This window comes from Manduca sexta, chromosome 25 (genome assembly GCF_014839805.1).
Source record: "Manduca sexta isolate Smith_Timp_Sample1 chromosome 25, JHU_Msex_v1.0, whole genome shotgun sequence".
Classification (NCBI taxonomy): domain Eukaryota; kingdom Metazoa; phylum Arthropoda; class Insecta; order Lepidoptera; family Sphingidae; genus Manduca; species Manduca sexta.
Genome location: NC_051139.1, coordinates 6,666,798 through 6,683,286, shown reverse-complemented (window position 1 = coordinate 6,683,286; position 16,489 = coordinate 6,666,798). Strand labels below are relative to the sequence as shown.

Sequence of the window (16,489 nt, the reverse complement as noted above, 5' to 3'; positions counted from 1 at the left end):
ATATAACTTCAGGCTAACGAAAAATATGATTTACTTATCCTCAGACATATTTCATTCATCAGACTGCCTCGGTGGCGTAGTTGTATTGCACGTCCGGTACAATAGCGCTCTGAGGTTCGAATCCCGGGTTGGGCAAAGTGATATTTGGGTTTTTCTGCTCAGTATCAGCCCGGAGTCTGGAATTTGTGCCCGATATGGCGATAGGCTCGCCCCCTATCACATCATGGGACGGAACATACTTGGCGAAAAGTGAGTGCCCTAGTTGCGCCTCGGCATACCCTTTCGGGGATAAAATGCGTGATGTTATGATGATGCAGACATATTTGGCGAGAAGAACTGTCCTTGAGACTTCAAATTACCTTTTCAAGCCGAAATCTCATGCTTTGAATAGATAAACAAAAGCATCACTCTTCTTTAGCAGTCGAAAAATAAATAAGATAAAATATACAACGAGTACTTTGTACCTGTTTGACTATATATTTTTAACAGAAGTTTTTGTTGTCTGACATTGAAAAAAAGATCAATTTGATTTGAAGCACTAATTATCTAACAGCATGATGGGCACCCATTGATTACTGTCAAGATAATATATCATCATGAGTAATACATCTTCTTCTATGATATTACTCATACGTTTGTGTTTTTGTGAGCAACTGTTTATTATATCGAATGATTTAACATTTCACGATCAAGTATGCTCCTCACTCGACTGTAGTTTTCCTATACCAATGTGGTTTTTACGCCCATTGGTATTTCTTGTTTAATAATCATTTTAATACGACTAGGCGTTTATAAGATTGTTCTCAGATTTCCGTAATTATGTCAGACTTTAATAGTTCTGCATAATTTGTTGACCTGTTGCGTTCTTTCTTGTTTTGCGTGCATCGTCAATAGATATTACATTGTTTTGCAGAATATACAAGTATTCATCAATAAAAGACAATTTTATACAATATTATAAGATAAGTATTAAAATTGTTAATACTGAGATACTCCCTTTTTTATTGTGACAAAAAGTAGCTCTATATAAACAGGCATTCTTACTTAATGTATCAATTTATTCTTTGGGTTTTGCGATTCGAGGTGACTAGAAAGAGTTGTACCTAACTTATTAATAAAGTTGTTTGCTATAATTATTGCATCATCGGCTTATTGGGTACAAGTAAATAATTTATTTTACTCAGATACTTTTATAATTGCAACAATAAAAAATCGGGTATGTAGAAATTATTTACTTTAATGTAACTTATAACTACTTATAATACACTTAACTGGATATAACAATATATTTCTGTAAAATATATCGCTCTATACATGTCCAACTATTAGGTTCGTTTAATGAGAATGCATGGCATTTTAAGCAAACGAATTATACGATCCATCTCCTTAAAGAATAATACAAGAGGCTAATCTTTGAACTTGGCTTTACAACTATTTAAATTTTGAGCAGAGGAAATCACATGGTATTTGGTGTTAAGCGAATAATATCTCGCTATTTTGATCACAGCAATATACAGTATAGAGAATAGAAACACTTCTGACTCAGCGAAGTTTAACGCTTCCCATACCTGTAACAAAAAGGATAAGATGTTAATGGAAATTAGTATAAATTGATTTAAAATAATCCTGACATAAAGTTACCATTTGATATAACAGTAATAACAATAGTGAATGATTCTTTAAATGATTACAACTTTTACAAAATAGGGGCACTTATTTTTTTTTATGTTATAAAATAAAATTATAACACCGTTGCTTATGGGTCTTTAGTTTTAAAGTGTGTTTAATGGATTATATAAAATTATAATGATTTATAATGTTTACGCGAATGTAAGACATTGAAATAAAACTATTTACGGGTCAGACCGCCCCGCGACCATGAAGGCTGCAGTCTTCGAAACGTCGGGAGAAAATAATAATATAAACAACCGCAATAAAATCCGTAAATAGTTTTATTTCAATATATAAAAGTTTTGGAAGGAACAGATCACTGTTTATCATCAGATAAATTATTATGAATAAATAGGAATTGAGAAAAGTAATAATGGCCGTGGCTCATCCTACTAGTTTTTTTGTCTATTTAATGTTATTAAAGTTGTTGTTGGCTCTTATAAAAAAATATAAACATCCGCTAGGTACAGTTGATTTATGTTAATATTAAAAAGTAGTGTATATTTGGATTTGCGTGGGAACTTGACTTATATTGCCTATATTGTGTAAATTACAATCCATATAAAGTTAAACGTGTATGTCAAGGTCCTGTTTGGATCGTATCCACGTTGATAGCGGCAAATTATATGAATATTTTACAATAATCTGACATCCATTTCGCTGTTTGAATACAAATGTAGCATAGTGCATTGAACTAGGGGCAATGGCGTACGGGTCGAATTCATCTTCCTTTATACGTTGTTTTTCAATTGTCACTAATAAATGTTTAGAACAAAAATTTGCACTACATGTTGAGTTAGTTGATGGATTGTTTTTATTACATTTCAGTCGTGATAGTATAACTGATCTTGTATTTGGGAATATTATCTATGAAAATATATGTCATCGTAGTATGTAAAAAAAGTTTTTTTTTTATTTCTTGCATTGGCGAAGGGCTTTCCTTTATGTAGAATTTATTTAGAATCTAGTAATCATTAGAACGATTTGCACAACGCATTTATGCATATTAGTAGTTATACGTTGTGTTGGGTTCCTTTCGGAAAATTGCATCTTTGGTCACTGTTTTCTTAGAATCTTTTCACACTTAATAAGTAAAGTACTCAGGTACTCGTATGCTGATTTTAGAGTTTTGCAATTCTATTGACATCTTTGAAATAATTTAATAATGATGCGGTTCATGTCACTTTCTCTTTATTGGTAGAATTTGAATATATCACGATGTCAAATATAACTTGTGTGTTATTCGTGTGAACTCGAACGGAAAATAATGTGGTGCTATAGTAATTCATTGCACTGATAAATGAGGAATGATTTATGTCTTGATGTAGGTAAAATGTGGTGAGTTTTAGTACAAATTACCCGTACGAGTTAGCGGTGGCAGTAGCAGTCGCTGTTGCTGTGGCAGATGCGCCGCCGTTTCCGTATCCGCCGCCGCACCCTCCTCTGCATCCGCCGCCACCGTGTCCAGGACCGTAGCCACCTCCATGTCCATAATCGCCGCCCCCGTGTCCGTAGTTACCGCCATTGCCGCCACCATAACCGCCGCCGTAACCACCGCCGCCGCCGTATCCACCTCCTCCACCATATCCTCCGCCACTGCCGCCGCCGTAGCCGCCGCCGCCGCCGTATCCGCCACCGCCGCCGTATCCGCCACCACCGCCGTATCCGCCCCCGTATCCACCGCCGTTGTTGTATCCGCCGCCGCCATGGTGGCCGCCGTGACCTCCATATCCGTAATCTAGAGTAAAGTTGTGAAATTTAATATAACGTAATATACAATATAACCCTCACTTTTTGGGTGAATGAATGTAAATAATTTTGGAACTTTGACAGTACAACAAAGTCATCATTATTGTTTAATAAATGGAAGCTCTACGTATATTACGAAGAGCTAATAGGGTAGTGCAAATCTGTTTGATAGGAGACGGTTTTCCGCACTTTATCTTTCATACTTAGTAGTCTACAAATCTTTACCATAAATATGCAATAACAGCAGAAGCTCACGTACCCTAAAGTGTCGTGGCTCCGTGTGCTGTATTGTAACATCTAAATTATCAACATTTTGAAGTATAGGATCTTCCGCGTGTCATATATTACCAAATAATACTTAGAATACTTGTACAGTCATCGACGCAATATATCAGCTGTATATTATTACAAAAAAGCTAAAGCGCTCACACACAAATACACGCAAATGGGCGTTGTTTTTGCATTATATTAAAGCATAATTTGATTTACAAAATAATAATAAGCGTGCATTTTTTTGCAGTGCCATAACACAATAAAAACGTTTTTTGGGTGCAATCAAACTCATAGAAAACAATTTTTGCCAAAGTTAAATTTTAAAATCTCAGTTTCAAGACTAACTTTTATTCAAAAGGGGTAAATAGTAATACTTAAAGTTCGCAGGACCAATTTCGGTTCTATAATCTAAGAGGAAATATTAAAAAATATGTGGCCTACTCTTAGTAACGGATGGTAATTAAATACCATCCCAGCTACCATCCTGCAATTTTAAAACCGAAGTATAAATATCTCTACCGTTGTCTTTCACGACTTTAACGATGATGGTTTTGGAGGGCTCTTGGTATCCCCCGTGGTCGTATCCACCAGAATATCCCCCTCCGTAACCACCACCGCCACCCCCACCAAATCCGAAGCCACCTCCACCACCAAATGAAAGTCCACCTCCTCCGCCGAGAAGTAACGTCTTTTTCAAATGCAAGTGCCGCTTCTGCCTATTAAGCGGCCCTTCCTTCTCTTGGTCTTCAAGTTTCTGAAAAAACACGATATATCCATTTAAAACCTTGTATTGAAACGTGAATGTTTTTTTTCCCTGTTTGTTGAGAAACCGGTATGTACTTTGTACATCTTGCTTTAACACACGGCGTGTTTTATAATTGCTTTTAAAATTTTAGCGAAAATAATTGGAATCGGTGTCTAATTTGTATCTATTTAAATTTTAAGTGCTATTATGTTTTCGAGCATGTCTTGTTTTTAGAGTTGTGCACGTAATAGAGGTGTATTCTTTTTTTTACATTATCTTCATCACGTCTCGATGATATTTTTAATGAACTTAAATCACCTTAACATAAATTGGTTCAGGGTTTCCCTTCAGAGATTTGGCTTCGGGTTCGAGTCGCACATATTCCGGGTTAGCCTGGGCAAGGAGCACTAATATCGGGAATTGCCTGGATCGGTCCGTGACATGAGTCCTGGAATCCCTCGGGGGAGCCAACACCGGCGCGACCAACACGACCCGATCGCCGCCGTCGAGGGCATTGTCACCGATGGACGCGGAGGCGCACACCGCCAGCGCCAAAATGCTCACCACTACACCACTAAGTCCCATAGCGATCACTGGCGCAGGACTCACAATGCAAACCTATTTATACAGCGTGTTTTTCATGCAGACGCCGCGCTACGTCACGGACCGCCTACTTGGCGAGTCGAACCAGTCCTTGGGGCGCAGATCAGTTCGCAGAACGATCTATTCCCACGATGACGTTATTGTATGTGCCCACATTGTTATTCAACTTTGGATAATTAGGTTTTACGCGTTATTATAGATGAATAAGAGTTTCTCGTGGCGAGTGGCTTTGAAAACGTGATGCTCTTCGGTTTGTAATTTGCGAACTCGGCGCACGTATGTCCGCACGGTTACCTGGTTATTCCCATAAACCGGATGCCTCGGTATGTTTGGGTATGCGATATTACTTAAAGAGCCAACGAGTTTCTTGCTCTTTTTGTAGGAGATTACGATGATGCTTTTTATTTGTAGGTACAAGGACGTTGAGCTGTTGTTTTGTTTTATTAAACAGGTTGTTGCTACGTTTCATGGACTTTGGCAAATTATTTTAATATTTAAGGGGATGCGACTAAAATTTCGCTTCTAGTTCAGTTATTAATAATAGATGATGCTATCCGAAATTTATTATTTCTTTGTCTCCGTTAGGGCGCTATATTATCTATATAAGATTCAGTAGATGAATATTTCCTGTATTCATAATATTTATGACCACGTACTTTTCTTTGTTAATACTTCAATTCATAAATATGAATTTAATTAACTTAGATGAATTATTATAATTATTTTTATAGTTGTAAAAGTCACCTATGTGATTCTTCTACTTTGTTGAATTTTCCACGATGTCGCAACAATGTTTTTGATATCGGATTTGCACACAATAGTATGATCCACATTCTTATTACTAATAATAATACTATTAAAAAGTGAGAAAATGGTATATCAAGTGATATTTAATTATTATAGCATGAGCATGCGTAATTGCTTTGCGCTATACATAATTAGCGCAATTGACAATTATCAGAGTACAGGTATTCTTTTAATGTGGAAAAGGTAAATTACCGACTCAATAAGCAATATTTCTTAGATGTCTATTCATTATGCAAAAATATGATTTTATGTTTAATTTTAAATTATAATAGCACCACATATGTCGCGTGTTGAAAGAAAATATCTTTATGGACCGTGGATGTGACTTCGATTCCTGTGGTCAAATTAAAGTTACTCAAATGAAAAAATAATTTGTATTTACAGGGCCATATATTCATCATCATAATCATCAGCCGCAGGATGTCTACTGCTGAACATTGGCCTCCCCTAAAGATTTCCAGATCAATTTATTGGAAACCATTGCCATTGGAAGGGACCATATATTATATGCGTTTAATTTCCGTTTCTGTAGTAATATTGTAGATTATAACAGGTGTTTATTCCGAAAAATTGCTCAGCTTATTTCATTCCGAAATACGCGGGCTGAGTCTATAGCAAAGATAATTTATTAGGGATCCGTATCACATTGACTCCTTATAAGATCACTTTGTTGTTCGTCTGTATGTCTGTCTGTCTAGACCCTTTTTCTCCGGGACGTGTAGAGGTACCATGTTAAAATTCGTATCAAATACTCAGGTCCACGTTTTCTTTCAGATGTGAAAAAATAATACTATAAGTCAAAACGATCAAAAGATAAAACCGTCGCTCTACAATAATAAGTATATTTTATTGAGGAATATCTAAAAAATAAAAAATTATCTTCTTTATGCGGAACTCCATGTATGTGGAAACCAACGCATTATCTCGGTCCGCAAAACAAGACAGTGAAAGCATTGTTTTGTTCCGGTTAGAGAAACATTGTTGCCAGTAATTATTAGTTATTAAGGACTTAATGTCTATATCCTATGAGTAGATATTTCAGGGTCATCTAACGCCCTCTTTGTTTAGTGGCGGTTATATTAGACGATGAGTAACGGGGTTTGATTGCGAGGTTTGAAATATTTGCATTGATTTTTATAACATGATTTGACCGAAATTGGAACTTTCAATGGGGATTGGCGGAACGGAACGGAAGTCGGAAAAGAAATAGGTTTAAACAATTTCCATTTAGACTACTTCATTATTTCAGTCGGGAATCGTCACTGCTGGACATAGGCCTCCCCCATTGAGCGTCATAGGAACCAGTTCTTTACCGCCCTCATCCATCAGACTCCGGCGACTCTCACCAGGTCGTCGGTCCAGCTCATCAGACTACTTATTATGAATCATTGGTTTATATGTCGAAATCGGATGTAGATTAATAATTAGAGTTCGAGTTGCGTTATAATAGCGTTAGCAAACAAACAAGAGTCTGTAATTAGAGAATAAAAAAGGGAAAATCTGTGGGTTATTTACCGCACAAACCATTCATTTATTTAGTACATAATTATTATGTAAAGATGAGAAGCATGTATTTATAAAGTTCTGCAAAGTAATTTTTTTTAGTGTCCTGCTTTTTGCAAAGTATGGTTTGCATATTGGTTAATGTTATTATCACCTCAATAGGGTTATAATATTAAAAGATGTCTAAATTTTTGGTACGTCACAAAATGTGAACTTAATGTTATAGTTTTACATGTATGTACAGATGAGTGGATCTCTTTAGGATAAAGAGAACGAATAGCAAATTTAACGATTGGAATAATCAAATGTTTTTGCCTCTTGACATTTTTTTCTCCACAATTTTATCCCCGAAGGAATAGGCAGAGGGGGAACTGTTACACCCACTTTCCGCCTTGTGTTATCCGTCCTATGATGAGAGACGGGGCGAGCCTATCACCATATCTTATATTAAGTAGGAAAACCCAATATTACTGCCCGACCCGAGAATCAAACATGAGACTTCAGCGCTGCAGTCGTACCGTAATATAACTACGCCACCGAGACAGTTCATTAGATTATTGAATCATGCTGACTTTATTTACAATAAAGTCATGGATTTAGAGTCTCGTTTAAGATCTTCGGGACTCTACTTTTTATTATTTTGCTTCTGGTTACCTTTTAAAAAATCTCACACTTCGCCACTGAAAGCTATGTTTGATAGAATATTGGCGATTTTTCGACGTATCACAACGATCTAAAGAAATTGCAAATAAAACATTATTTGAAAAATATTTTTTATTTACTTAATGATTAAGAATTTTACAAACGTCCTGGCACGCCGATGTAAGGTTTGTTCATTCCTCTGTAAGTATAACTTTCATCTGAGAAAAGAAAGTATTACATAATTTCACAAAGTATAAATAATCATATAATTATAATTAGACTGTTAGATCTGGATTTGCTGGTGGTAGAATACATCCGCCCGGATAGCGACCACGGTACGCAAGTTGTTAAAACCCGCCATAGTGACATGTGAGTGTCGCGTTCCGGGGTCAGCATGTATATAGCGTGTTCCAACAGGCCGGCATAATTGTGTCGACTGCCGAGGGCCCATGTGAGTGTGTCGTGTTTCGGAATCAGCCTGTGTATATCCGGTTCCAACAGGCCGGCATAATTCTATCGACTGCCGAGGGGTAATCATCTCTTATCAGTCGACATTCTTTAGGACCCCACTCCACTTAGCATCAGGTGTAATGGAGTTAATTTGCCGTGCCTGCATAAAAAAGACTCGAATGATATCTAAAAATTCAGTCGTTGTAATTTCTGAGTCAATTCAATTAATTCTCAAAGTAGTAAAGGCTTTTTAATAAATATTTTTTAATCTTTATTTAACCTGGCTAATGTTTTACCTCCTCAACTCTTTAGGTAGTAATTAACAATCCACTGTTATAAAATATATTAGTAACGTAGTCAACATCTATTTATTTTAATTAAAATATGATATCGCCGAAGAATTATTAGTTAAGGATTTATTTAACAACATCTATATATTTATAACTACCTGGCACGTTTAAAATGACAGTAGGTGCTCTGGTTCCGTATGGAGTCGAGGGGTATACTGGATATGCATTTGTTCCTAAAATTTAATGACAACATTAACATACCATAACCTAAAGAATCTGCACAAGAATCTGGAAGGTGTATGATATCGGGCAATCCAAATTCGGAGTGTTGGACTAAGGCTTAAACCTCTTCAGTAGTAGAGCAGGCCCGTGTCCAGCATTGGGTATATAAAACAGGGCTGGATATTAATGTATCAAGTAGAAAGATCGAGCTGTTTATACTTTTAAATTTGCATATACGTTTGTGCATAATATGTTATTATTACTTTCATAACTGTCTCTCAACTTGATTTTACAACTATTAGAAGTATTAGGTGATTTCATTGCTATAATGCGGGAGAGTCGAGTGAACTTAGAAATTTATTATAAAATTTTAGTGACACAAATGTGACACCCCCATTTCTAATTCGAAATTATAATTCTTATGAATAAAAAAAAATCTAAATTGGTTCATAAATGACCGAGTTCTGAGAACAGTAAAAAATAAAAATAGTAAAAAATACATGTCGAATGGATACCTAACCTCCTCCTTTTTAAAGTCGGTTGAAATACTTAAAATAAAGGCTATTTACCCTTACTTTGATTCGGAATTGTCACAACAATTCGATCGCGTGCGTGAACTGTGTTTGGTGACGATAGAGTTACATAACCTACAAATAAATAATTTATGTACTTTTTTTTCTAATATAATATAATAAGTCCTGTATTCTATATTGCTCACTGCTGAGCAAGGCCGCCTCTACTAATAATAGGCCTTAGCCCACCAATCTGGTCTAGTACGGAATGGCAGACTTCACATACCCTCAAAATTCTTGCACATACCTTCTCAGGGTAGATTTCCTCAGGTTGTTTTTCTTCATTGTTAAAGCAAGCGATAGGTTATTCACAAAGAATATAAACATAACTTTAGAAAAGTCAGAGGTGCGTGCTCTTGGGTTATGAACCTACAGGCAATCGTCTCGGCAGTCTGTTCCACTCGCAACAAGGCTAAATCGCCCTTTTTATTTAATAATACCACTTAATTGAAGTAATACATACCTACAGCAACGTCTCTCTTCATTCTATTCAAATTATTCAACACTACCTGGAAAATAATTACTTTTAATAAATCGAATCGCAAAAATATTTAAATAAGCTGAAGCGAAGAAATATAAAATACAAGGAAATAATAAATACCTGTTCATATGCCGATGATGCAAGATCTTGTTGATAACAATGCACACAAATAAATATGGTATAACTACCATTTGGATGAGTTTCAAGAACATTTTAATTAATTAAAACTTCTTAGGGTATCTTAGAGGTTTTGATCTGAAATCTATGGGTTTTTGGTACAAATTTATATAGAATTGTCTATGTATTGAAGTAAGATCTGGGGCCCTATTGCTAAAGTGCCGGAAATCTTATATTTACCTAAACCACTTCTGAAAGCTGTTCTTCGATTAGAACGCCCGTAATAGCAAAAACACGGATTTGACTCCGTAAATCGAATAGGGCCCCCTGATCTTAAACCAGAATTGCAACCAACTTAAAGTGTAATCTTTAACACATTGTCATATTGTTTCTTCTGTCGTCTTATATATTATACATGAAAGATTTTATCTCTAAAATTTCTTAATTACGCTTGTTAAGACAAGTGATGATAGTGTTTGCGTAGAATACTGGAAACATCTAGATTCGCGATGATAATTAATTTGTTCCAACTTTATTTTATATTTAATGGGAAGATTGTTTAGAAGCAATTAGAGGTTGAAATGTCAGTTCCGACATGATGATTTTCAACTTCAAAAGCGTGTTTAGGTTATTGTTGGTCGTTTTTGAAGACTGTAGAGGTACAAACAAGAATATATACATTCAATAATAGAATTACGTATCAGTATATCTTTGAAAACCAATGAATTCTAGTGAATGTCTTTACATTCCCTAGAGGTCATTGGTTTTCAAAGATTGAAAGTACCAATTCGTAATAATGTAGAATAAGTAAATAGAAATTCAATAAATTATAATAAATCAAGTGACAAACACACGGAAAAAGTTAAGTAAAACATTTCATCGATATGAACTCGCCTCCGAATTTTGTAAGTTTGGCTCGGAGTATTGATTGACTATAATATAAACTAAGATGTACTGTGGTATTTTCATACGCAAGAGCTCTTTGGAAGAATTGACAACATTTCATTTTTTCAACATACCAAAATGTTTATATTTTATGAAACTAGATCTAAAATGATGAGACCAATATTTTTTCTTTTTTCGAAATGCAGATAGTTTCATTCATGATTTTCACTTTGAATTTTGTTTTATTCTAAAACGACGTAAGCTCCAAATGACGTCGCATATACGGCTCAAAACGCAATGACCTTTGCTTTTCAGTAAAAAAAAAATTAAGTGACAGTTTTTTTGTTTCTGTCTCTCTCGTTGAAAGTGACAGTTGTGACGTATCTATTGCAATGATCTATTGTAATATTGACATTTGACTGTCTTAGTTTTTTAAAATAAATAATAAGGTGGACCAAGGAACTATTTCATTCAACCGTATATGTGACGTCATCAAGCATTTTTCGGTATTTAATTTTTTTCTCCGAAATTAAGTATTAAAAAAATATTAAAAATTCATAATCGAACTCAGAGTAGAAAAATTAAGAAACGGTATTTTTGTTTTAGGCACGTTTACATTTTGAAATGTTGTCAATTACGAAGCACGCAACAAGGGAGAGTAATGCATGAAATACCTAATATCTGTTTATTTTTTAATACGTGCACGGCTAAGTGTCCTCACTGCACGCGTTTGTAAGTGGAGTAGGATCCGACAGAATGACGACTGACAGAGATGATTACCCATCGACAGTCTTGTTATTATAAAAAAGAGCTATAATGATTTTAATAGGCATGAATGAAATTGATAATCCTAGTTTCTTGCAGTTTCTAAACAAAAAAACGCTAAAGCTTTTCTAAACAAATTCGCAATTACGTTTACTTGGACGAAGTTTAAAAACAAAACTACTGCACAGATAAAGAAAAGCTATGGGACAAGAATGAGAAAAAACATTCAAATCGGTTAATATATGAATGACTTCTAAACAAACATAAAAATATTACACGACGAACTGTTAATCTCCTCCTTTTTTGAAGTCGGTTAAAAAAGATATGTGTACTATTTATAGTTGTAAGTAGTGAAAATGTTTGAAATATAAAAATTTATTTCTATTCATAGTTGAAAGGAATAAAAATGTGCATCCATTTTGCTAAACTATTACATTGTATATGGAATAATAAAACTGTCGAGACAGGTGTCTTGAATGTCAGTTTCTGACATTAGAAAAGCCCGCTTTAATTATAATTTAATAGTGTTTTTTGTGTTTACGTTGGTCCAAGGTTGGCTGTTTACGTAAACGATGGTACGAAGGGGAACTCCGTTTTTCCAGTTTCTAAATCGATGTCAGAAAAGTATACTATTTATACTTATATAACATAATTACATATAGGTATGAATTGTTTTTTACATAAAGTTATAAATTTGCAAGAAGACGAAAATTTACAAAGGACATTATTAGATAAAAAAAGGTCTACGTGCCTTTAAAAAATACTAAACAAAAATTTGTTTTAAAATATGTTTTTGGATGGTTGTTATCATTAATGACAATGTTAGGTTAAATTCGATTTTTCTTCAGATTATACAGTAAAACTGCAAAAATAATTTATGCACAATTTAAAGGACATCAAGTTGAAAATAAAGATTTTTTTGTTTACGTGAATGTTAGACATTGAAATAAAATTGCTTAAGGATTGTATCGTAGTTTTTTTATATTATAATTTTCTCCCGACGTTTCGAACACTGCAGCCTCCGTGGTTACGGGGCGTACTTATTTCAATTGAGAACAAAGGTTACAAAGAAAAGTAAAACATTTTCATACTGAATTATGTTTCTCTGTGATAGAATGTAAATTACCTACACAAACCATAGAATGATTTAACACTTACTTTTACATAATACACTGGTTGTACATCTTCTTTGACTGCCGGTTCACTTTCAACAGTAACATTATCACCTTTAGCGAACAGCATGAGTAATGGAAAATCTTTAGCAGTTTCTACCACCTTAGCTCTTGAGCCTCGATATGGTGCTAGCACAGGAGTTATCAAAACAACCTTTTCGCCATCTACATTTTCATCACAATTTAATACGGAAGCACTACACAATATTATAACTGCTAAAATATATTCTCTAGTTCTCATCTTGTAATTAAATGAATGTTGCAATATTATATTAGAAGCTTTTATACGAACAGCGTTCAATAACGATCACGATTTGTAAAATGATAGATACCAGTAATGTTACTTGTATTGTGAAAAAGCGGTTGGAACATAATGAGTTATTGAATGATTTAGATTATGTAATTTGTATCCATTAATCATTGTAATACGATTGAAATTGTGTTTATCATGATAGATAGTATGATATTGAAGTGTAATTGAGGAATTTTGATTTTTCTGTGCATTGATAATGAATAATGCTTAGTAATGCAGCAAAATTTAGTAGGTTTAGTATACAAAATAAGGGTAAAGTTAAACAACTAATCAATGAAGATAGTAATGCAAGAGGCTGCTTCATCTAGACATGTTTGTATCAACAAACCTTCGTCATTGATTTTAAATGTCTAACTCAAAAACATTTCGATTACAATGATGATAAACAACTTACCTAATGGATATAAATATTCCTACACATTACAAAGCTGCTGTCGAGTTTTAAGACGTGGTTAGCCTTGATACCTCTTCAGATTCATCTGATACAAGATGGAGACTAATAAATACCTCTACAAACGTGTATTCATAGGAAATATTTACACTTGGCATCACATTTTAATTACTGCAGATATTTTGTATTCACCTGACGAATGAAGGTCAATAATTTAAGATAAATAAACAAAATAAATAGATTTTTATCGGAAACGATATGAACATTCTAGATTATATATTTTGTTTATGTTAAATGAATATATTTTGATTTATGTTTCCTTCTCTTTTTAGTAGAATTTGTAATGTCATGTATGTCATTATTACCAGTTATTTTTTCATAACAAATGACGTAGTTAGAGGTACAATCATTAAATGAGGCATCAACGAAATTAAAATAATGCTAACGTCTCGCAGTTCCCAAAGTTTCCAAACGAAAACGATATGCGTAGTACTTTTTTTTATCGAGCCAAATGTAGAATGTAATTTTTTATTTTAGATAGAATCACAAATTCGTAATTGAGTATGATGAGCAAGGATAAAAAATATATTAAGAAAAGTACACATGCTTTTTCTATGTTTGGTTGAAGTTGTTTCTTATGTGATATGTTGTATGTATAACTATTTCTGTTCAAGTGTTTTCGTTGTTATACATATATTGCCTTTGTGCTTAAACAGCAAATTGTTTTTATGTCAATGATCGCTAGAGTCTGTGGTAGCGTCATTCCCGCGCAAGCGCGCGACGCCTCTTCATTTGCATAACGGATGTATTGTAAATTGTAATTATATATCATCAACTGTATTGTTCAGCACCGCTTTATGATGAAGATCTAAAATCCCCGTCCCCCTTCCAAGTATATCAGTTGGTAATTTCATGATTGCATTGCGCGTAAAATTACTGTCATTTTCGTTTGTTATGAGTCCTATTACAAAGCAATAATTTTTCAGTTTATCAAAACATCTCGATTAATGTGTTCTGTGATTCGTTTTATGAAATCTGCTTAATCACTAATGTTATTACAATTAAAGTTAATAAGTTTAATTATCTTTTGTGGACAGGCAAATAAATTGATATCAAAACGAGTGTACATATCCAAGTAAAAAATACTTAAACGGTCAATATATTGTAAAACAACAAATATCAGTTATGAGTTGCTGGAGATTTTTTATTTTTTATTTCTGTTCTATTGCAACAGATATTAATAGGCTTATAACAGTGCAGACAATTCATCAGGTTCTTTGACAAATTACTTTATGTCAAGAATTAGTTATTAAGTTTTTCCTTGTTTACCTATAATGAGTAAAAACTTGTGCAAAAGAACAATGGCGATTAGAATAATCTCACGATGTATTTTAACACGTCAGATACTTACCTTAATAAGGAGGTGCTTTCTTTCCTCGGTGTTTTCCAACGCCTCATCCTCGGGTACGAAGTATATACCATCGGGTAACTTACTTCTATCACCAGTAACTTTAGTTAGTTTCACCGCACCTTCTGCAGGCGGTATACCTCTTATTAAATCAAATATATGGGTATTAGTTCCATCGAATTGGTATATTGCTTTTTCTTTTGAATGGGTACCACAGAGAAAAACCAAAACCGAAATTAAAACCGGCCACTTCATTTCGAACCACTTTACTCAGATAATGGTAACACAAATGATTTTATCAAATCGTCGCCGCCTATATATAGGCGTTATTGCATCCTTATACACAGGACTTGAGGATTTCTTGTTTTTGAGGAACATATTTTCCGTGAGGTTTATGTTTTATTTTTTATGACTACTTTCAGTAGTAATACGGCAGACATATTAAATTGTTTTCACGTCAACAAGTTCATGCAGGTCACAAATTATTTTGCTTTTAAATTGATAAATGGTTATTGTTAAAGTATGCAATAAGAATCTGTATTGACCAACGACAGTTGTTTTCGCCAATATCCTATTTTGAAAAGGAGTTAAAGTTTTGTTTCTAAGTAAAACTACACGTAATATAATGGTGTCGTAATTGTAATAGTGAGTCCAGGAGTTTATACATAAACTGTTGGTATGACATTATTTACACTTAAAATAGTACAACTTGGATTCCCAGCATGATAAGCAAATATAAAATATTCAAAGCGTTTATTATCTCTGATCGTAGAGTCGTTTGGCGGGCTAACATACGGGTATTTTTGTATGGTCAGTAAGCGAAACAAAGACGAAAGAAGTAATCTCATTGTTCGCGCTAGAGATGTTCACGAATAGTTTCGTCACGCGGATATAGCAATAAGGATGTGTTAGAGTTTTATGAAGCAGCGATATAAATTCGGATAGTAACGTATAAGTGTTAAGGATGATCCATTCATGTGTAATTATTATATTGCAAAATTAAAATAGTATAGTAAATTATATCAAATTAATTATAGTAAGTCATGAACACTAGACTTAGAGCGTGGAGATACTTCAATGAGACTGGTTTGCGGCTAGGGATGTTACTTCCTTAGTTTCATATAGATTGTGAAAGTAAGAAAAGGCTTTTTGTCCATTATTGTCCCAGAAAGATTTGGTAGTTTTATTTTGTGGTGTATAAGTGTTCCAACAGCGTATGGTATTAATTTACTTTTATAACGTTCAGCTGTACGGTAATGCACATCTCTAGATTAGTATTTTTAACTGCGTAATACATACAGTAAAACAAAACGTAATTCGTGTAATTTTATTTAATAAGTGTACGTTACGTACATGGACCGCGGCGTAGGTAAAAAACATTTCAACTGTCAATATCAAAGTTGAGAGATGAGTCATCCAACTGGATTTTC

The 16,489-nt window shown here is 34.2% G+C and overlaps 1 protein-coding gene and 1 long non-coding RNA gene across 7 annotated transcripts; both read right to left on the bottom strand.

The window, feature by feature from the left end:
• Positions 1-1,217: 1,217 nt before the first annotated feature.
• LOC115441683 (glycine-rich protein 5) lies at positions 1,218-15,357 on the bottom strand. 6 transcript variants are annotated; one of them, XM_037442846.1, is made up of 4 exons: positions 15,063-15,357; positions 4,360-4,447; positions 3,031-3,409; positions 1,218-1,568 (listed from the first exon to the last, which is right to left on the bottom strand). In XM_037442846.1, the coding sequence occupies exons 1-4, from the start codon at positions 15,312-15,314 to the stop codon at positions 1,553-1,555; spliced, it is 735 nt and encodes a 244-aa protein (XP_037298743.1). In that variant the 5' UTR covers positions 15,315-15,357; the 3' UTR covers positions 1,218-1,552. The 6 variants fall into 6 exon arrangements, with proteins under 6 accessions (XP_037298743.1, XP_037298742.1, XP_030022422.1 ...); XM_037442845.1 differs by having other exon boundaries at positions 4,213-4,447; positions 15,063-15,354; XM_030166562.2 differs by lacking the exon at positions 15,063-15,357 and adding an exon at positions 12,934-13,213 and having other exon boundaries at positions 4,213-4,447.
• On the bottom strand, positions 8,504-11,112 carry LOC115441684. The gene is made up of 5 exons (XR_005113017.1): positions 10,129-11,112; positions 9,991-10,036; positions 9,531-9,602; positions 8,892-8,966; positions 8,504-8,603 (listed from the first exon to the last, which is right to left on the bottom strand). It is a non-coding gene; the product is annotated as an uncharacterized LOC115441684 (long non-coding RNA).
• Positions 15,358-16,489: the final 1,132 nt, after the last annotated feature.

Coding starts and splice junctions, on each gene's coding strand:
- LOC115441683 (XM_030166559.2), bottom strand. CDS start 5,023: ATGGGACTTAGTGGTGTAGTGGTGAGCATTTTGGCGCTGGCGGTGTGC. Junction 4,448..4,756: donor CTGAACCAATTTATGTTAAG/GTGATTTAAGTT, acceptor GTGTTTTTTCAG/AAACTTGAAGACCAAGAGAA. Junction 3,410..4,212: donor TAAAGTCGTGAAAGACAACG/GTAGAGATATTT, acceptor ACTTTACTCTAG/ATTACGGATATGGAGGTCAC.